The following is a 21,793-nucleotide window of genomic DNA, read 5'->3' on the forward strand; positions in this document are numbered from 1 at the left end:
CAGCCACCTGTATTAGAACACTTACCTTGGAAATTCTGGGAGATTCTGGGGCAGTCTCACAGTAAATGCCTCAACTTTTCTGTGAGATTCTTAATGGCCCATCGGATTAAAACATCCAGTTTATAATCCATTTTATAATGTTTGGTAAATGTATGGATATGTTCCCATTTAACCGCCTTGCAGATCTGTTTTATCAATGGCGAAGATAATCCTGGTTGCTTCATTGTCCGCCTTTCAGCTTTCGGGCTATCGATCTCAGTTTTGCTACGTTGGGGTGATGCACTGGACATTGAGACAGAAGGTCCTCCCTGGTCGGTAATATCCAGCATAGTTCTGTTGATGGATCTAACAGGTCTGTGAACCAAGCCATTCTGGGCCGATATGGAATGATCACCACCACCATAGCACAGTTCTGCTTTATCTTTTTAAGGACTCTCAGAATAATCGGAACTGGAGGAAATATATGTGCCAGTCCGAAATCCCACTTGAATGTCAGCGCGTCTAGATGTTCTGGACAGTTTTTTTTTCAGTAGAGGGAACAGAACCTGTTTACTTTTGCATTTCTCCTCCTTGCCATCAGATTGATATCTGGTCGCCGACATTTGCAAACTACTTGAAAAAAAACTTCCTGATGGAGAAACCACTCTCCCTGCAAAATGTCCTCACGGCAGAGGAAGTCTGCCAAGACATTTCCCCTGGTTATATGTGGCCACGTTGTCTGTCTGTCTATTTTGATTGCCTTTCAACTGTGCTTGAAAAGCTTCCAGCGCTTTGAAGACTGCCCTTAGTTCTCGCAGGTTTGAAGGAAATCTCCTTTCCCCTTTCTTTGTGCTTGTAGCCCTTGTACCCCCCTCCCCCCCACCTAACTGAGATTGGGGTGGGTATGCTCTTCTAGCTACTACTTCAGGTGTTGGGCTGTGTACCTGTTGGCAAACAGGAGGGCTGAGTGCTCCGCGATGGTGTGGGGAGAACCAGGACCACTGGGGTACAGGTTACCTTGATCTTCCTCGGTGCAGCGCCTCCAGACAGTATGGATCTTCTGTGTTGAGCAGGGGTTGGCCCATACTGACACCTCTCCTTTCACAGCAGCAGACAGTAAGCACACTCCTTTGTCTTTTCATGGGTTTTATTGCATGCAGGATATTTAACAGACCTCTTATTTCCTCAGCTTCCTTAATGACAGTGCCCTGATTCAGGCATTAGGCCCAGATCAGGCCTGGTGGACCCCTCCACCATCTCTTTGTGAGATGGAGAGCTGATGTTGTTCCTCACTGCGCAGAGGGAGGAGAGAGAATGAGACAGGGCTCCTAATTTGGGAAAGTGCCAAATTTATAACCTGGGGTGGATGACTGTAACCCTGCCCCTTAACAGAGCAGGTTGAATACTCATTGGTTCATCACACATTACAGAGGAACCAATTAGTATCCTTCCCTCAGGCTGACACTTTCTGGTGTTGCTAAGGCCCGCCCTTGGATACATATCCAAGTCTGCAAAAACACACAAGCCTTATGAAAGAATTAACCTCTCCACTGCCTGCACCTAACAGGACTTACACTGGAAAGGCCCAGGCAGAGAAGCAGTGGCCGGAGGCTAGGCAGGGATAGCCTGAAAACCTGACCTGTTTGAGGGACTGGAGTTGAGCACCACTTCCCTAAGGTAGAGCCCTGTAGCATGAGACCCCCAAGGGAGTCTCATAAAAATAATAAAATTGCTATTTTCTGTGCAAGCTCAGGAAACCACACTGCACAGGTGTGCTCTTCCTACTGCTCGTGCAAGTTTGATCCTGTGCCCTCTCCCTCTCCTTCACTCGTCCTCTCCCTCTTTCTCACTCGTCCTCTCCCTCACTCGTCCTCTCCCTCACTCGTCCTCTCCCTCACTCGTCCTCTCCCTCACTCGTCCTCTCCCTCACTCGTCCTTTAATTCTCCTTCTCTCTCTGTACATAGTTGGCACTATAATGTATGAATCAACATACAGAAGAGGCTGTGACAGAGTGGAGTGTTTTCACAGTAGTGCAACTTCAGAAATTCCACATCACTTGAACAAAAACCTTGTAAGTGTCAATACTTTGCCACTCGAGCTTATAAATGTTCAAATGTGAATCGGCACAGGGGGGACAGGATAAGGAAATGTTAAACGCTTATCACATAAAGGAGCCTGAGGAGCTGTGATAACAAAGTCGTTGATTAGCTACAGTTTCAGGATAAATTATTTATTCTGTATTTCTCCTTTCATGAGAGATTCAGTGCTAATCCAGGAAGTCACTGTCCTTATGCGAATTCATATAATCCTTTCATATCCCAGCATTTGACTTCCAAATATAAAAAAAATTCGGCCAATGGAGTGGTTCTGACATTCTTTAGAGGGATAACTATGGTAAGCAAGAAACTTTACAATTTATTCATCTAGAAGATTTAAATACTTTATATTCTTACCAGTTTTAAATACAGATGCACCTTTTTTTTTTTTTTTAAATATAGCCTGGAAAGTCTAAACTGAAATGTCTATTATCTTCTCAGGAATCTGGAGGCTGCCATCTTGGATTTGTGGGGATGTTTGTTACAAAGTGGCACATCGAGAACAAAGATTAATTGTCGTGTGCCTCTTTTGGAACAGCAAAAATATTAATTCACCCTTTATCAATGAGTTTTAGTCAGCAGCAATGAGGCATTAGTGAGATTCCAGTTTTATTAATAACATCACAGTTTATATTGGCTTGGTTGGACATTATATTTATTGTTTCATTTTACACAGCTCCGTCCCATAGTGTACATATGTATGTACAGTATTCAGCACACCCTCTGCTGGTCACAGGGCTAATCAGAATGACCTGTAAGCATATTGTACTGTATGAAAAGTGCAAAAAAAAAAAAATCTACAGCTAATAATCAGGAATACAAAGGGGCCTATTCTCACAGCTCCAAGTTGTCCATGATCTAAGTAGCAGAATGAAATGTGAGAAAAAAAAAAACCCCTATTCTCTATTGCTAATCGCATCTTCTAAACTGCTTCTATAAAAGGTGACAAACCTCCTGGTTTATCAGCAAACACGCCTGCATTGTACGCGCTTTAGAAGTGGGATGACCTGGTGTGGTACTAACTCCATCCCCAGTCTTATTTATGGGTTTTGCTGTCTCAGCCAGACCCATATTTCCGGCTCTGGGTGTTCCTCTCAATACCAATCTTGCTACCCTTGAGGTGCCGTGAAAAAAAATGTGAGTTTTTAGAAGCGGTTTGCATAACGGAGCTCTGAGAAATGCAGTTGTTGTAAAAAAAAAAAATTAAAAAAAAATGCAAGTTGGAGGCTGTTGTCAAAGCCAGAGTGAAACCGCTTCTAAAAAAAAAAAGCCTTTTAGACACGAATTGGACCCCTTTACCCACCAATATCACTCTTAACCACATACTCCCCCCATTGCCTCTCTAAACCCTTTCCTCCCCCCCCCCCCCAATGTCTCTTATCCCCTTCCTTCCCCCAATGTCTCTCTTACTAAATGGCGCATCGGATTAACACAGCTGGGGTCCCTGCGGGAGACTGTAAAATTGCGGGGATATCGGCACACCGTAACGGGGCCTGTAACTCGGGAAGTAGGGGATCCCGGAGGCTGAAATCAATGCGGTTCAGCTCAGAAGATCCCCCTGCTCCCGCACACTAGTGTTAAAAATAAAATCTACGCAGCTTCATTACCTTAACGGCTAAGCGCTGAAGCAATGAAAGGGTTAAGGCAGACTACCAGGGTTACTGGGGGCAGAGGGGGTGAGTGAAGGGGACAATGGCCCCAGGAGGGGTGGTTAGGCCTCTCGGGCAGGCATTGAGAGGGGTTTAACCCCTTCATTACCTTAACAGCAGTAACCGATGTGGTAATGAAAGGGTTAAACCCCCCCACTACCCACCCGAGAGGCCTAACCACCCAACCTGGGGCTATTATCCCCTTCACTCAATACCTCTACCCACAATAAACATTAAAATACCTACTACCTACTGTACCAATACACAACCCAAACCCTGTACCCCCAACAGCCCCCCTAACACATACAGTACAGTAATGGGCAAAATGCACTATTATCCAGACGTGGGTAATAGTGCATTTTCCCATTTAAAATAAAACATTATCCAGCCAGCATAAAGTAAATAAAACTTGCACTTACCCCTGCCAGGGTGAAGGCTGTCCTCATCATCATCACCGTCCTTGTCCTCCGTTGTCAGCAACAGTACAATAAAAAATGACAAAATAATGGCCCCTAACCCCTTAATCACCTTAGCGGTTAGTAACCACTATAGTAATTAAGAGGTTAACCCACCCAAACAGAAACATTAACATGGGTTCTGCCAGTAGCCCCTCACAGAAAACGGATGACCCAATTGAGCTGTGCCGATCGCATGGTGAGTGAGAGTGAAAGAAACGCGAGGATATAATTACATTTATGTTCCCATTGATGTCATAGTTACATACTTACATAGTAGATGAGTTTGAAAAAAAAGACGTACGTCCATCAAGTTCAACCTATGCTAAATTTAGACAACAGAGACTTTATCCTATATCTATGCTTACTTATTGATCCAGAGGAAGGCAAACAAAAAACCCCAGTGTCATATCATCCAATGATATCCCATAAGGGGAACAATACATTCCTGCCACGCGTCATCAGAGTTTCCCCCAGCTCTCAGACATTTAAAAACTCCTTGAAAACTCACCTTTTAATGACAACCTATCTGGCATACCTCTCATAACCAACTCCCCCCTTCTCGCACCCTCAAACCTTAATGGGATCAGGGGTTTGGCTCCAGCCTGAGATATACTCTGTCCTACAATGAGCAGCCACTTTACCCCTTGTTTCAACGTTGTCCCTCATTCCCTCTAGAATGTAAGCTGTCACGAGCAGGACCCTCATTACGTTTTTGTATCTGTGCATGTTTGTCCTTATTTGTGTTTAACTCTGTTTATGTATCAAATCTCTGTCCCCTCCATTGTACTGTGGCATGGAATATGTTGGCGCTTTAGAAATAACAACACCACTAATAATAAACCTAAGTTTACCTGCTAGCACAAGCCAATGCTGGCCAGTGGGAGTTCATTGTATTTTTCCATACCTACTTTTGCATTTTAAATATGTTCTGGTCCAAAGCTTCCATTTCATAGTTTCTTTCTAGCTTTAGTGAGTTATGATATACTGTGTAACTCTTTCCCTGCATTTGTTGCTTGGCAAACGGTTTGCCACTAAGGCTTTCTGTTTCAAGCCAGAGTGCTTAGCAAATACAAATAATGACCAAATCACAGATTGCCCCAACGGCCACTTTTTATACTTTGTAACATTGATTAAAGTCTGATGAATAGCTAGGGTTCACCCTGAAAATGTCAGATACACAGTAACATTATATATTTAGTGTATTACTACTTCAGGAGCTCAAAATTATATGCTTCACTGTAAATTAATATCGACTATGGCAGATGGGGCTGACTCCAGTCCTCAAGGGCCACCAATAGATCAGGTGTTAAGGATATCCCTGCTTCTGCACAGGTAGCTCAGTCAATGACTGAGCCACTGATTGCGCCACTTTTTCTGAAGCGGGATATCTTTAAAACTGGACCTGGTGGTGGCCCTTGAGGAGTGGAGTTGGCCACCCCTGGACTATGGATACATACTTAGGGAAACAATATTTGAACTCTATAATATCTCAATCCCACTGCCCGTCCTATTCACACAATGTGAATTATCTGCAGAACATGTGGACTGGAATACAGTCCGGTATGAAGATAGTGCCACACTGTTATATTGACCAGTTACAGGTTCAGATTCCAATTCATCTCAATAATATTACTAATTTCAGCGTTCAGTATAAAGGCTTTCTTTTGATATTTTGTAGAACAATAGATCTATAAATGTATCCAATACCCAGCATGTTACATTATGCATAACACTAAATCAGCAGAAAGTAATTGTTCCACCACATGTAAATATTGATATTCATTGGAACAGTCAATAAATTACAATAGCATAATTTTTGTTGTATGATTTTCAGTTCACTTAATTAGGGTAAATGATTTATCCTATTGATCTGAATTTCATTGCATTGGAAATAATATTTTTGGAATGGTTGCATCAAGCTCTACAAATGGTTGAAATATACAAAGAGAAAACATGTAAAAAAGCATCTTGTACAATATTTATAGAAACAAGACGGTGGCACAGCTCTGATGGCCACAAAACAAAGAAACTGACCAAATATGTAGCTCTTTTCTGCAATACTCCAGTTGGGCTTCTTTCTTTATTGTCCCAGCTGAGTATTCAATGACTGCACTTATCTTACCACTTCTCCTGGGAAGCTGGTCCATGTATCTACTGCTAACCATGATATCTCAATGGGGTGAATCTTTCCATCTGAAAGATGCTTCACCCCTGTCTTTTGTCAGATTCTATCCATACATAACTAAAGGGTATATGTATTGGGGAAATAGCAGGCAATGCAGAAAACATTGTTTATCCAATGTTATTTCCTTGGCTTCGGTTTCCTTCATTTTACACCACTTCCGAGCTGGTGCTAACCGTGTCTACCTAAATGTAAAACATTCGTTGGGTTTGATGCAGACAACAGAAGGTAATTGTTACAGCAACTTGAAGACAATTCTGTTTAATTCAATCACTAAAACAGTGACTGCTTCTAAATAGCTTTAAATGTTTTACACACGCTTAGCTTGAAATGTTTTTCGTGAAACAATATATGTACAGTAGTTCCTACATTGACATATCTACTATAACTGGGAAGGAAGGTTCTATAGTAGCAGTAGTGAGACTCCACTTAATTACTCCCGTTTACTGTATGCAGCACTTTGCATTATAAGCATACAAGCAAAATAAACTACACAGGAATTATGATACAACACAATTATTGTGACCCCACTTAGGTCCAAAGCTTAAATAATGAGCGAGAGAGTTTAAATGGGTAAAATCTTAATAAATAATGCCTTAGGCTAATTATTGTTTCGCTGTTTTTATCTACCCCACATATAAGATACACAGATAATATACGTTTAATCCTTCCATATCAGAGATGTGAGGTGAGAGGGGGATAATTAACATGCATTTATACAAATAAAAGGCACAATATAAAAGAGAAACAACAATGATGTCTTAATATACATATATTGTTTCAAACGATCTCCATCCTAAGGTATAAATAAAAATCAAATAAGGTACAGTCCATTGTTACATACAGTACGCCTATAACATATTTTATCTCTTACTGTGCATGCAATGTCTTGTATACAATGTATAACCCTGTTCACTTAATGTAACCATGTATTTGTAAACATGTATTTGTCATCATAACTCTGTACCCATACTTGAAAACAAGAGGTAACTCTCAATGTATTACTTCCTGGTAAAACATTTTAGAAATAAATACATTATTGGATTTAAATGAGCAATCCAAGCAATATGCTACATGTGTTTTTTTGTTTTTTTTAATAAATAAATAAATTCTGTAGTAATAGATAATACTTAATAGCTTTTTTTTATTTTTAAATTCAACTCTTAATGCCATTTTTTTAATGCCCAAACCCACCTTAGCAAACTTGACACCCTCTACAATTCAATATGCTGTTTTGTTCTCCAATGCAACTACAACACACATCACTTCGAAATGCTCAAAGAACTAGATTGGTCATCACTCGAGTCTAGGCGCAAAGTTCACCTTTCCTGTCTTGCCTTCAAATACTTTCTGGGCAAGCTACCCATCTATCTGAACAAGCTCCTCACCCCTACCACATGCAGCACCTATCACCTGAGATCAGACTCCAAAAGACTGTTCATGGTCCCAAGGCTCAACAAAGTATCCGGACGTTCCTCCTTCTCCTTCCGTGCACCCCAAAACTGGAACAAGCTACCGGAGACTCTCACATCCACCACCAGTTTAAGTTATTTCAAATCTAAGGCTGTCTCACATTTTAATCTGGTCTGTAACTGTTACATACAGTAAGCCTATAATATACATATTCTCTATCTGTGCATGCAATGTATTGTATATACCCTGTTCATTTATGTAACTGTATTTGTAACCATGTATTATTTGTCATATTAACTATGCCCAGGACATACTTGAAAACGAGAGGTAACTCTCAATGTATTACTTCCTGGTAAAACATTTTTATAAATAATAAATAAATACGATTTTTAATTAGTTTTAATGCACTTTAGCACTGCACTAAAGTGTCCTTTATTTTCTATAGCAGGTTTAGCCCACCTCCCCAGCAGTGCAAGATCTTTGTAACATTTTCCTGTTTATGATCATTTGTTGTCAATATTCCCAGCAGTTTGAGCTGCAAACTGTAACAGTAGATAATGTTACCTAAGTAATATAAGAATACATTGTAGCTGCTGTGTTACACGGACTGAAGGATTGATTTGAAACTGAAAAGTAGCTATTTCGTGAACCCTGGGAAGCAAAATGTTACAAGAAAACGAATCGATCAGCAGCTTTTTTTTTTTTAAAGCTGCTTAGATTGCTTCATTAATTAAAATAAGGACACACACACACACACACGGCACACTCCTAGTGTATTACTGATACACAATTTAATAGGCTGAACTGGTAAAAGTAGCTCACTCACACAAGTAGCTTGTAATCAGGCATGTTATGAGAAAGTCTCATGCTCCATCTCTGCATGAAATCCCAGGCTTTGATGCTGTACTCTCCGGAGATGTCTGCTGTCTGCAACCGGATATGGGCTGTGTAGCTTCACCTAAGAATGGTGACTTTCCTCTCCTTAGGCTTGGGTCCCGCTGCGTCCGGCGGCACGCGCGGCTGCGTGCGCCACCAGCCCCTTACCGCCGGTCTTGAGGTCCCCGCTGGCTCCTTCCGTCGTGGCTGACTGCGTGCTGTGACGCGTCAGCCAGCCGGAGCTACAAGGAGCTTGTAGTTTCGGCGAGTGCCGCGTCACGTGGCACGCAAGGGAACCAATCACGGATTGGATCCCAGCAGCCATTCCGATTTCCCCCCGTGCTCCGATCCCCCCCTCTGCTCCGATCCCCCCCCTGTTCCAATTCCCCCACCCCCCGTTCCGATTTCCCCCCCCCCCGTAACGATTTCCCCCCCCCGTAACGATTTCCCCCTTGCTCCGATTCACCCACTCCCGTTCCAATTTCCCCCGTGTGTATTTGAGTGTCTGAGGGGCTGTCTGCAGTGCTGCGCTGTGTTTGTGTCTGTGTGATGGTCCTGCCCCCTCACCAGTTTTGGCCACGCCCCCCGCGCCAGAAAATTTTCAGCGCATATCGCTGTGCAGTGAATTGTACGCGCCGCCAGAAAGCAGGGCGGCCGTACTGGCGCGTGCAGCCGGGCCTTAGCCTTATGCATCGCGCAACATCACATTACTTTGTCAGAGAATGTATATATATATATGTGTGTGTGTGTGTGTGTGTGTGTGTGTGTATATATATATATATATATATATATATATATATATATATATATATATATATATATAATAAGCTAAAACTACTAGGTGATTAAACAACTAAACAACAAAAAACCCTGTTTGTAAACATTGTAACTCAGTTTTGTGCATTTTACTGCTATTAACTTAGCCTTATTTCCCCCTATTTTAAATGGCTCACAGACACGGAGTAGGTGTCAATGAACCTGGGTAGCTTATCACTGGTTCAAGAAACACAATTGAAGTCCTACATACAGTAGGACCTAATTAAACTGATCAAGTTATAGTTTCATAAAAAGTGTTACACATTTATTAGCACGATTAAAATACATTTGACCAATCCATGAGGGTAATCCTTCCATCTCAAGGAAGTGACTGGGGAGTGATGTCATTGTAATAAACATGTACTTGTGTATATGAAAGTGTGGCCTCTAACCAGTAGAATTGGTGTTATAGCATCATTAACTGTGCACTTTCCCACCTTTGGAATAGGGTTCCTTCTAAAGTACTTGTACGCTACTTTTGATCCTTATTAAATCACAAAATGATTCAAAGCTGAGCACATGGGTTAAAAAAACAGCTGAGACACACTGATTGTACACTTTATACATACAATCTGAGAGGATGAATGCTGCAAAAATGAAGCATTATGGAATTACATTATCTCGAGCCCCATACGAAACGGTGTTATCATTTCAAATACCCTGCTGCAGACTCAATGTGGCTGTCCTAGATTTAGCTGTTGCCTTAGTTATGTCAAAAAGCCTTGTAGTTTAAATACTGCTTCAGGGTAAAATCAACCATCATAAACTCACAGCATATGTTGCACATTTTGACTTTGTGGACACAAGATAGTGTAAAACTTGGGAGTGTTTTTTGTACTGTAAACCTTTCATAACAACTGTTCATGAGGTGTAGGTGCAACATGTGACCCAGTTCTACTTGGTACCATTGTCTTTAGCAACACGAACAATATTACAATTGCAGTCAGTGAATGAATACTGTTCATACTAAAAGTCATTATCTGTGCTTTTTATGTCGTTTTTGTACATGATTATTATAAAATAGACCACCTAAAGCCACAAGGTGGTCTTCTTAATCAAAAAGAGGAGATCCCTGCAAGGGGATCCCCAGAGAAGGAAGGAGGTGCTGGACTGTTCTTCACTGTCTGAACCAATGTTTACACTCAACCTCCGTTTGTGATTTATACTTGTAACAGTGTTCCCCCCACCCCCTGGTAGACCTGCCTATTACAGGGTGTGTAGTTACCAGTGCTTGCATGTCAGGGAGGGCAGACTAGTAGCCAAAACCAGACATGGCTAAATACTATTTTTACTATTATCCATTTATAAAGCAATCTGCACCATATTTTGTGTCCTCTCTTTCCATCCCATGGGTTTCTCCTTCCCACGTTCCTGACGGACAACAAAACATCTATTGCACCTGAGTTGGTTACTCATAACAACCACAAGGTCTACATTGCTCACATTACATGTGAGTAAGATAACTTCTATATATTCATTAAGAATATTGTCATATGCTCTTTTACACTATTGTATATATTCTTTTACCCCACTATATATAGACCTGGATGAGAGTGCGCTCCTGACCCTCTCTTCTCACCACTTCTATGGATCTGGATTGAATCCATCCTAGGAACAACACCCATCAAAGGACTGTATTTATACCCCCTTTTTCTTACCACCTAAACCACTGTGTTCACTTATTTTTTGTTACGGTATTTGCGCCTGATCTTTGCTCCTACCCGGTCTTCTTACTCAAGAAGGGTTCTTACCTTCGGACAGATTGGCTTCCAAAGTCACCAACAAGGTGGCTTCCAGCAAATGGATCTCTTCCAGGTCATCACTTTGAACACGTCCTATGCCAGAGCATATCAAGATGGCCAGAACTAGATGTCCATGTTGTCATTCGACTGTACAGCCTTATATTTTGTTTTAATGCATAAAACTAATGTTGTATGAAACAGCAAAACGGACAGGAACTGATAATGTTCATATTCTTATATAGAAGACAAGTCCATTGGTGATGTGGGGTTTTGTAGTGGTAAAGAATGTGTTCTTTGTAATGTATCACAATATCTTCTTTGGGGCAAATTCATGCTACACAAACGTAGACTTAGTTGGTAGACAGAGGAGCTCTGCCACAAGCTTTGGGGAAATCATTCATTGTTTATTTAAATTCAGTGAGCAGGCAGTCACGTGCTATATTGGTATATTCTTATTAATAATTGCTCTCATGGCTTTCATTGTGATAATTATTTAAGTAAAACGCACTATTTATCTTGAGCGTACATAAGCAGACATCAAAAGAAAAACCTGAAAGGGACCTCTGGTATAATTACACTAGATCAATTTGACAAACGGCATGAGTGAATCCAAAGTAATAAGGCTTGATGGCCTTCGAGAGACACGCCATTCTACCAGATCTCGGTATTCTTTAAAATCCTAAGAATGACTATTTGCATGTAAAATGTTACCATTTAGCAATAAAAACAACTCAACGACACGATAACAATGTATTTGTTGTGGCTCACCATCATTTGAGCATCTATGCTTTTTACAAATAGTTTGAGACACTACAAATGATTTTATACATAATAAGAAAAAAATAATACTCTGTGCTATACATAACGGGGACAACTTTCAAACTATAGAGTAAGAACACAAGAGATTGTTGATGATTCCCACTGCGACATTCTCTGTTGAGGGCTGATGCTGGGATGCTACCGTAGCTACAACCCTTCTTTCCCGAAATCACTGCTTTGCAGCCCTGCTATACAGAGCTGGCAGGTTCCCTGCTACAGTACTTTTCTGTTTCATGACTCCCTCTGTACATTTTAACTTGGGGAAGAAACTAGACAGGCCAGCTGTCACCACATTAGAAGCATTGTATTGTCCCAACCAGCTTGAGTTAGGACATCCTCTACAAATGCTGGAACAGCTGGCTAACCCGGCTAATACAATACGTAGTAAAATGTTATCATCTAATCTTGAGGACTGAGGTAAAGAGATAAAAGAAACAGCCCAAATAGCTATCACTTTGCCTTCAAGGACAGTGACTTAATCCCTCAGCCACTTTCTGTAAATTCTTTGTATTTCAAAGGCGCTGTGCAGGAAATAGCTTCTATATGCTAGATGTGGCACTTGTGCCATCTTCATGTTTGTGCCAACCAAAAATATACACAGAAGGCTATAGATGATCAGGGCAAAACATTAACTTTGTGCTGTTCATTTCTAATCTGTTCATTTATAATCCCTTGATTGCAGGAAGATATATCACTAAAATGTGATCATGCCACAACCATGTCTATATAATATTAAACTATACACGTTGCGTTTGTGAGTATTTCCAGGCATTGTTCAGAGATTTTTGTTAATTCATTTGTTTTTTTTTGTTTTTTATCAGATTTGGGTTTTTAGTATTTTTTTTCCATTATGTTTTACCTTGTGAGGAGCAAGCAATGTATTTCCACTCACACAGATTGAGCTATTTGATGGTTTCTGCCCTTGATATTTTCTATCAGTTTGACTCCCAGGGTCTCGCTCACTAGCAGTTCTGACTCCCAGGGTCTCGCTCACTAGCAGTTCTGACTCTCGGGGTCTCCGCTCGCTATCAGTTTTGACTCCCAGGGTCTCGCTCACTTGCAGTTCTGACTCCGAGGGTCTCGCTCACTAGCAGTTCTGACTCTCAGGGTCTCGCTCACTAGCAGTTCTGACTCTCAGGGTCTCGCTTACTAGCAATTCTGACTCTCAGGGTCTCGCTCACTTACAGTTCTGACTCCCAGGGTCTCGCTTACTAGCAGTTCTGACTCTCAGGGTCTCGCTCACTTACAGTTCTGACTCTCAGGGTCTCGCTCACTAGCAGTTCTGACTCCCAGGGTCTCGCTCACTAGCAGTTCTGACTCTCAGGGTCTCGCTCACTTACAGTTCTGACTCCCAGGGTCTCGCTCACTCACAGTTCTGACTCCCAGGGTCTCGCTCACTGGCAGTTCTGACTCCCAGGGTCTCGCTTACTAGCAGTTCTGACTCCCAGGGTCTCGGTCACTTACAGTTCTGACTCTCAGGATCTCCGCTCACTAGCAGTTCTGACTCCCAGGGTCTCGCTCACTTACAGTTCTGACTCTCAGGATCTCCGCTCACTTACAGTTCTGACTCTCAGGATCTCCGCTCACTTACAGTCCTGACTCCCAGGGTCTCGCTCACTTACAGTTCTGACTCCCAGGGTCTCGCTCACTGACAGTTCTGACTCTCAGGGTCTCGCTCACTAGCAGTTCTGACTCCCAGGGTCTCGCTCACTAGCAGTTTTGACTCCCAGGGTCTCGCTCACTAGCAGTTTTGACTCCCAGGGTCTCGCTCACTTACAGTTCTGACTCCCAGGGTCTCGCTCACTTACAGTTCTGACTCCCAGGGTCTCGCTCACTTACAGTTCTGACTCCCAGGGTCTCGCTCACTAGCAGTTCTGGCTCCCAGGGTCTCGCTCACTAGCAGTTCTGGCTCCCAGGGTCTCGCTCACTAGCAGTTCTGACTCCCAGGGTCTCGCTCACTGACAGTTCTGGCTCCCAGGGTCTCGCTCACTAGCAGTTCTGACTCCCAGGGTCTCGCTCACTTACAGTTCTGACTCCCAGGGTCTCGCTCACTAGCAGTTCTGACTCCCAGGGTCTCGCTCACTAGCAGTTTTGTCAGTGGCATTTTAATGCTTAAATGACTACAAATAAGTGAACTAATTTTGATCATTTAAAATTAAACAACCAGGTCTCTGATCTAAAATATCTGTTGTTTTGTGTGTAGGAAACTATATGAGTATGTGTAGGCTGCAGGCATAGAATATTTATATTTTAACAAATGTAATTAGAAAAATTCAACCATCCACCAGTGAAAAGTTTAGTCATGTTTGTTTTCTGGTATTTTTTTGGAACTGGTACACTGAAATTCATATACTTATACTAATTGCCCTCCTACGTTTGTCTTTATACACTGTAAGTAACAATGATATTATAAATACTTCCCTGAAACAGGAAATTGGAATGACGTTGATTAATAATTTTTTTTATAGACACTGTAAGTAACAATGATATTATAAATACTTCCCTGAAACAGGAAATTGGAATGACGTTGATTAATACATTTTTTTATAGACACACGTCTCCACAAAAGTCTTATCAAGCAAGAAATGTAACTGAGATCATAAAAAGCCTCCAAGTTCTGTGCTTATAATGGAAAGATTTAACGTTATTAAAATACTTTTATCTATATTTGTTTTTAAAGGAACCATTCAAATACATTTAACCCATAACATTTTCTTTGTCAATTTGTACCTACATTTAACCCATAGGCCATGTCACCTTGTTTCAGTATCCTCTCTCCTTCCACCACATGTAACCATGACCTCTTACCTCATCCATCCTCTGTGTCCCACTCTGCTCCCTATACCTACAAACATTTTCAACTCCTCGTTCTTCTCTGCGTTTAAACAAGCAATATCCGTAACTATCCTCAAAAACAGCACACTTACCCCTCTAACTACCGCCCTGTCTCGCCTTTTGCTATCACTATTAATGATATACAACTTGCCAAGTCTCCAAAGCTCTACTCCCTTTTAATTTTGTTTCACCTCTCTGCTACTCTTGACACTTGACCACCTGCAAATTCTTCACTCTCCTGGTGTCCGCAACAAGGCGCTCTCCTGGTTCCCTCTAATCTTTCTTACCACTCAGTCAGTGTCTTTATTGCTGCTGCACAAGTTATCTCGCCCTTTTCTAGGTTGCCCCTCCCTTTCTGAAATCTTTTCAATGACTCCCCATCACTCTCTGCATTAACTATAATATTCGTCTTCTCTCCTTCAAAGCTCGACATTCTAATCTCCTGATGTGCTGTACCCTTCTCATCCATTACGCTTTACTCTCATCTCTGCTCCATTCATCTCTACAGCACTCTCGCATTTTAAACGCTTTTCACTTTGGGCGTCCCACCTGTTGAAGTTTCCCCCTCCCCCCCACCCCCCAGCATTTGCCAATCCACCTCCCCTGCCAACTTCAAGTGCTGCCTGAAATCCCACCTGCTCGGTGAAGCATTTGGTTAAGTAAGGCCTGAGGCTACTCCTCTAACTCCTGATACGCATAACTGCCCCTCAAATATGTTCAATACTGCCCTTGCTCCTTTTGTTATTCTGTAAGTCTCTCATAATTCCATTTAGATTGTAAGCTCTGTAGGGCAGGAACTCTCTCATTCCTATTGCTTAATGTCCTCTTCAACGCATTTGTGACACTTTGTATATTACTTCCCTGTACTGTCTCTTATATTTCTGTAAAGCACTGCGTACATTGGTGGCCCTATATATAAATCTATACCTACATAAAGTACATATACAGTTGTTTCAGGGTTTTAGTATAAGACATACTAGAGTTGCAGTGGTCAGCCCTGACACCATATGGGATCAGGTAAGTGGTCGGAGGTATGGGTGAGCTCTGTGACAAGGGAATCATGTGAAAATGATCATGTGGATGGGTATATGTATACTGTATTGGGGGATTCTCTCACTAACAAGTTATTTTTCCCAGTCATGGGAGCTGTAATAAGTGTACTTTTTTTGTGACTGTACAGATGAAGGGAAGTTAGCCATTTTAAAGTAAAGTATAAACGTGATCAACGTCTGGTGGACCAACACCGGGCATTCACCCATATACAAATCCATACATCGGCGCAAGAACCACCTATAGAATTGTGAGCTTTTTGTGCTATAGTTATTCTAATTGGCATTTGAAGGACTGTGCCTTTATGGGAAATCTTATACTATATTAGTGAAAGCACTGTATGCCTGCCTGCCTGCCTGCCTGCCTGGATGTCCGGTGTCCCTAGGGGAAATCTCATTGGTCCCTTGGCCCGCTCCCGCACACCTCTCATTGGCCTGAGGCGGAGTGACGGGCCAAAGGACACACACACACACACAATCCCCTCCCGGTGCCCCTCACTCTCCCCCGTCAGCTGGACCGCACCTCAACTTCCACACCCCCCCACCCTCCCTGTGCTCGAACTTACCCGGAGTCCCGTGTACACACACACACACATTCCCACCCCCCCCAAGCTCACACACACCTCACACACTCCCCCACCCCCCCAAGCTCACACCCCGGCGCCGCTACAGTCAGCGGGGGAGCGGAGCGAGCGCCCGGGACACACGCGGCGGAGCGGCCACAACACGCGGCCTCCCGCCTCACATCCACGTGGGAGCGGCCGGATGAGTGAGGCAGCGGCCGGATCAGTGAGGCAGCGGCCGGATCAGTGAGGCAGCGGCAGGATGAGTGAGGCAGCGGCCGGATCAGTGAGGCAGCGGCAGGACGGGTGAGCTCCCCCCCTCCACATGCTACGTGCTGCTCTTGCCCCTCCACTCCCGGCTCCCCCCTGTCACCGCGTGACAGGTCGCGGGTCGTGAGATGGGAGGGGGGATGCCCCTCCGGTCCCGGCTCCCCCCTAGGCCGCGGGACGTGAGATGGGAGGGGGGATGCCCCTCCGCTCCCGGCTCCCCCCTGTCACCGCGTGACAGGCCGCGGGATGTGAGATGGGAGGGGGGATGCCCCTCCGGTCCCGGCTCCCCCCTGTCACCGCGTGACAGACCGCGGGATGTGAGATGGGAGGGGGGATGCCCCTCCGGTCCCGGCTCCCCCCTGTCACCGCGTGACAGGTCGCGGGTCGTGAGATGGGAGGGGGGATGCCCCTCCGGTCCCGGCTCCCCCCTAGGCCGCGGGACGTGAGATGGGAGGGGGGATGCCCCTCCGGTCCCCGCTTCACCTTCTCCCCACCGTTGTCCCCGCTGTCTGCGCAGGAGGAGGGGGGGGGGAGCGGGTGTTGGTGCTGGTGTGTGTAATTGAGTGAGACTGTGTGTGAGTGTCTGTGACTGTGTGTAAGTGTGTGTAAGTGTCTGTGACTGTGTGAAACTGTGTGTAAGTGTCTGTGACTGTGTGTGACTGTGTGTGACAGTGTGTGTAAGTGTTTCACAGTGTGAGAGTGTGTGAGTGTGTGTAAGTCTGTGTAAGTGTCTATGACTGTGTGAAACTGTTTGAAACTGTGAAAGTGTGTGTAAGTGTGTGTGACTGTGTGTGAGTGTGTGTAACTGTCTGTGATTGTCTGTAACTGTGTGTGTGTGTGTGTGTGTGTGTGTGTGTGTGTGTGTGTGTGTGTGTGTGTGTGTGTGTGTGTGTGTGTGTGTGGTGCGCTGTGCAGTGTGAGCAATGAGCAGTGTGTCAGTGTGTGCAGTGTGAGCAATGACCAGTGTGTGTCAGTGTGAGCAGTGTGTGTGCAGTGTTTGCAGTGTGAGCAATGAGCAGTGTGTGTGCACTGTGTGCAGTGTGAGCAATGAGCAGTGTGTCAGTGTGTGCAGTGTGACCAATGAGCAGTGTGTGTGCAGTATGCAGTGTGTGTCAGTCTGAACAGTGTGTGTGCAGTGTGCAGTGTGACCATTGAGCAGTGTGTGTGCAGTATGCAGTGTGTGTCAGTGTGTGCAGTGTGAGCAGTGTGTGTGCAGTGTGCAGTGTGTCAGTGTGAGCAATGAGCTGTGTATGTGTGTGTGTGCAGTGAGCAGTGTGTGTCAGTGTGACCACTGTGTGTGCAGTGTGCAGTGTGTGTCACTGTGAGCTGTGTGTGCGCAGTGTGCGTCAGTGCGACCAATGAGCAGTGTGTGTGCAGTGTGCAGTGTGTGTGTGCAGTGTGCAGTGTGAACAATAAGCAGTGTGTATCAGTGTGAGCACGGTTCACATCCCGGGCAACGCCGGGTCTCTCAGCTAGTAATATATATTTGTGGTGATATTCTTTATAATACCTAACTGCAGTTAGGGAAATATCAACTAATAGTATTTATAACAAATTATAGGAATTATTTTTGCATACATTGTCATGCTTTTTGCTTGACTGAACTACTAGCGTTCTTCTGCCCTTCATCCCATACTTGGCAGATAGAAGAGACGTAAGGATCGGGTGACGCTGAGTATTCTATATTTAGATAATCATTTTTATTTTTCATTACTATTATTAATATAAGGAATAGTATTTTACTTCTATGATTATTTGCCTGGCTGTGTGTAGATGTATTTACTGCACAGTTACATTCATGGCTTATTTGCCACAGGGCCCGCTTTTGTCAACATTTGTTTTATCGTAATTTCATCACATTCATCTTGTATCATTATATAACATTTGAGAGCTTTTGCTCTTCAAGCATTACAAATAACAGCCACAGAAACCTTTAAGATCCTGCAGCAGCTCTGCGCTCGTCCTTTTCCTAAGTGTCACTTCTATGTCTGAAGCACCTTTTCCCGTTATTTGTGTTATTTGTTATTTATGTGATTGTCGCGTGTATAACTGCTGTGAAGCGCTATGTACATTAATGGTGCTATATAAATACATATATTCATACTGTACATACAAGATAAAGAAGAGTGTGCACCTGTCTGGTAATTGTTAGCAATGGTGCAAATGTGTGCAGAGAGAAGCGGACTGGTGTAACTGTGCTTGTGCCAATGTTGGACTCTTGTAGTGTTTTGTTAGGGCAAAGACAGAGAGCCCAGAAGGGCCGGTGCTGTTCATAAGTTCTTTCACTTCTTTGGCTTCGCTGTAACTCGCGTGGGGTTGGCGCCTTGTCACATTTTTACTCATCAGAACTTGTTTTCTTTTTTTTTTTGGAAATTAGCAAGTTACAGTAGGGAAAAAAAGGTATCATTATGTGATATTTGTACGACAACAAAAAGTTGGCAAATATATCTCTTTATTTATGGTGTCCTGATAGTTTTTACAGAAAACGTTTCACTGAGAAGTGAGCTAGGGGAGGTTCGTGATTTCCCAGGTGTAAGTCTGTGTGTGCATTTGATGGCAAGGTACAGTAGCTTTTGACCAGGGGTAGCCAACTCCAGTCCTCAAGGGCCAACAACAGGTCAGGTTTTCAGGATATCTTTGACTGAGCCACCTGTACTGAACCAGGGATATCCTGGAAACCTGACCTGTTGTTGGCTCTTGCGGACTGGAGTTGGCCAACCCTGCTCTACTGAAATGCACAGTGCTTTTATAAAGAAGCATACGCTGTTAGCAGTGGTCAACTCAACTTCCACCAGTCTACTGTACATACAGTATTTGTCTCTGGCACATAGGGGGAAAGTCTGAGGGGTGGGAATTCAACGGGGAGAACCAGAAACAGAGTGAGCAGAAACCTTTTTATGAAAGCAGCAGTTCCTCTAAAGCTGGGGTGGGCAACTCCAGTCCTCACAGGCCGCCAACAGGTCAGGTTTTAAGGCTTTGATTGAGCCACCTGTGCTGATGCAGGGAAATCCTGAAAACCCGAGCTGTTGGTGGCCCTTGAGGACTGGAGTTGGCCGCCCCTGCTTTGGACAGTTGCTATATTGTGTACAAGACTCAAAATGAATGATACTTACCTTTTTCAGAACAGATGTGTGTGCTTCCTGTGTCTGTACCATTCACTATCACATCACCTTTGCAAACCAGAAAACATTATGTTTTTGACCCACACCCTTTAACAGAGTAACTAAGCAGGTACAAATCATTTGGATGTGTATCCAGTGTGTAATGTGGGAATAATAATTCATGAAATATTTTTAGTGTAAACAGTAAGAATTTTTTTTAAAATTCTGGTCATAGGTCACCTGTATCATAACTGGAAACTTGTAACCTCCATTGGTTATGACTCAAACCAGAAACTGCAATGCAATAAGGAGGAACTATGAGACCCTATCCTTCCTTTTCTTATTCCTGTTACAGAATGAATAAGGGGCCGTGTAGGCAAAACCAAATTGAAGCGACCTAGGGCCTTACTTTCTATTGTCGTAGATATAACATATTGTAAATGTATTTCCCCTTATTTAGCATCCTTATTCTGCCTCACTGCACTTAGTAATATAATCATCATCATTGTTCTTCACTGGAGTTGAAATGTATCCGTCTGTAGTTTATTAATCATTATATACGGTAGCAGTCTAGTTTTGCACTAAAAAACTCAGCGTGCCTACAGTGGAGCGATTCAATAAGACAGTTCAGCTTTTCAGTATCGTTCATATGGAGTTTGATTCATTTTACAGAATCTGGAATTGTCATTGGCATTTTCTCTCCTATTTTTAGCTTTCTTTATTCACAATGTTGTGTCTTTTTATTTTGTCTTTCAGAGACGTGCCCGGAAGGTGAAGTGCTGCTTTATCTCCACTGGGCTTGTTGTCCTCTTGGTGATCATCATTGTCATTGTTGTTTCAGTAAACAAATAGTCCTTCTCCATGAACGACACTTTCATTCATATATAGGTTTCCATGAACGGAGAGTAGTTTCCCTCCCCTATGTTGCTTATTACTGTAGTTGGCTTGCTCGTGTGTTGACGAGATGCAGTAGCTCATTCTGCACGATGCTATGTAACACTTTCTTCTCTCTCTCTCTCTCTCTCTCTCTCTCTCTCTCTCTCTCTCTCTCTCTCTCTCTCTCTCGATAACCTAATAAAATGATTTACCTGAGAATTCCTCTGTTATGTACTTTGTTGCATGCTACAATTTTTTATTTATGAAATATAAATGTTTAGACATTATTTCTGATTAAAAAACAAAACGAATATGGTTCATTTACAGATTATCTAAAATGCGGAGCACATTTGGGTACCATTGTTCTGTATAGGTCGAGGATGACCACCTTTTACATGTATAGTTAGTGTGCCACCCTTTACATGTATAGTTAGTGTGCCACCCTTTACATGTATAGTTAGTGTGCCACCCTTTACATGTATAGTTAGTGTGCCACCCTTTACATGTATAGTTAGTGTGCCACCCTTTACATGTGTAGCCCTGGTTCCTAGCGAACACAGACCACTACCATATGCTGTATAACCTGTAGGCTCACAGGGCCTAAGCCTCTGCCACGGAGAGCCTGGGGCACGCTCGATACTTGATACTTGGTGCAGCGCCTCCACCTGCGACACCTTCCGCCAGAGGGGAAGTGGGTCTTCGCAGGACCTTTTTTACATCAGCACACACACACACAGCAGTAAAACCAATTAACTTTACTATCATGAATAAAATGATGTTGTAACCTCTCTCCTCCTTTATCAGAAACCAGTGTCCCTAAGTGAGGCAGACACTATACTCTGCGTCACGCAGGACGCTCACTACCCTCCTCCACCGGGTGATCCCACCCCGTGTCCAGTTCCTTCTCCAATATCCCCCCCCCCCCCACTCTCAAGGGAGACAGTGAATCTATATGTGTGACTGCGCAGCCACTGTGTGCTGAATGAATAGTGATATCGTTGGTGCACTTGTAGTTTACCTGCCGGGCACTCCAGTACCTGGTCCTGCAACAGTCTTCACAAAGGATCG

At 43.4% G+C, this 21,793-nt stretch overlaps 1 protein-coding gene across 1 annotated transcript in view; it reads left to right on the top strand.

Moving 5' to 3' along the window:
- Positions 1-20,910, top strand: part of TSNARE1 (t-SNARE domain containing 1) — a 593,698-nt gene extending 572,788 nt beyond the window's left edge. The window contains exon 13 of the mRNA XM_075581632.1: positions 20,606-20,910. Within this exon, the coding sequence (XP_075437747.1) occupies positions 20,606-20,701 (96 nt within the window). The 3' untranslated portion in view covers positions 20,702-20,910. The remainder of the gene's footprint in view (positions 1-20,605) is intronic.
- The last annotated feature ends 883 nt before the right edge of the window (positions 20,911-21,793 follow it).

The sequence above is a fragment of the Ascaphus truei genome, chromosome 2, assembly GCF_040206685.1.
Source record: "Ascaphus truei isolate aAscTru1 chromosome 2, aAscTru1.hap1, whole genome shotgun sequence".
NCBI lineage: Eukaryota > Metazoa > Chordata > Amphibia > Anura > Ascaphidae > Ascaphus > Ascaphus truei.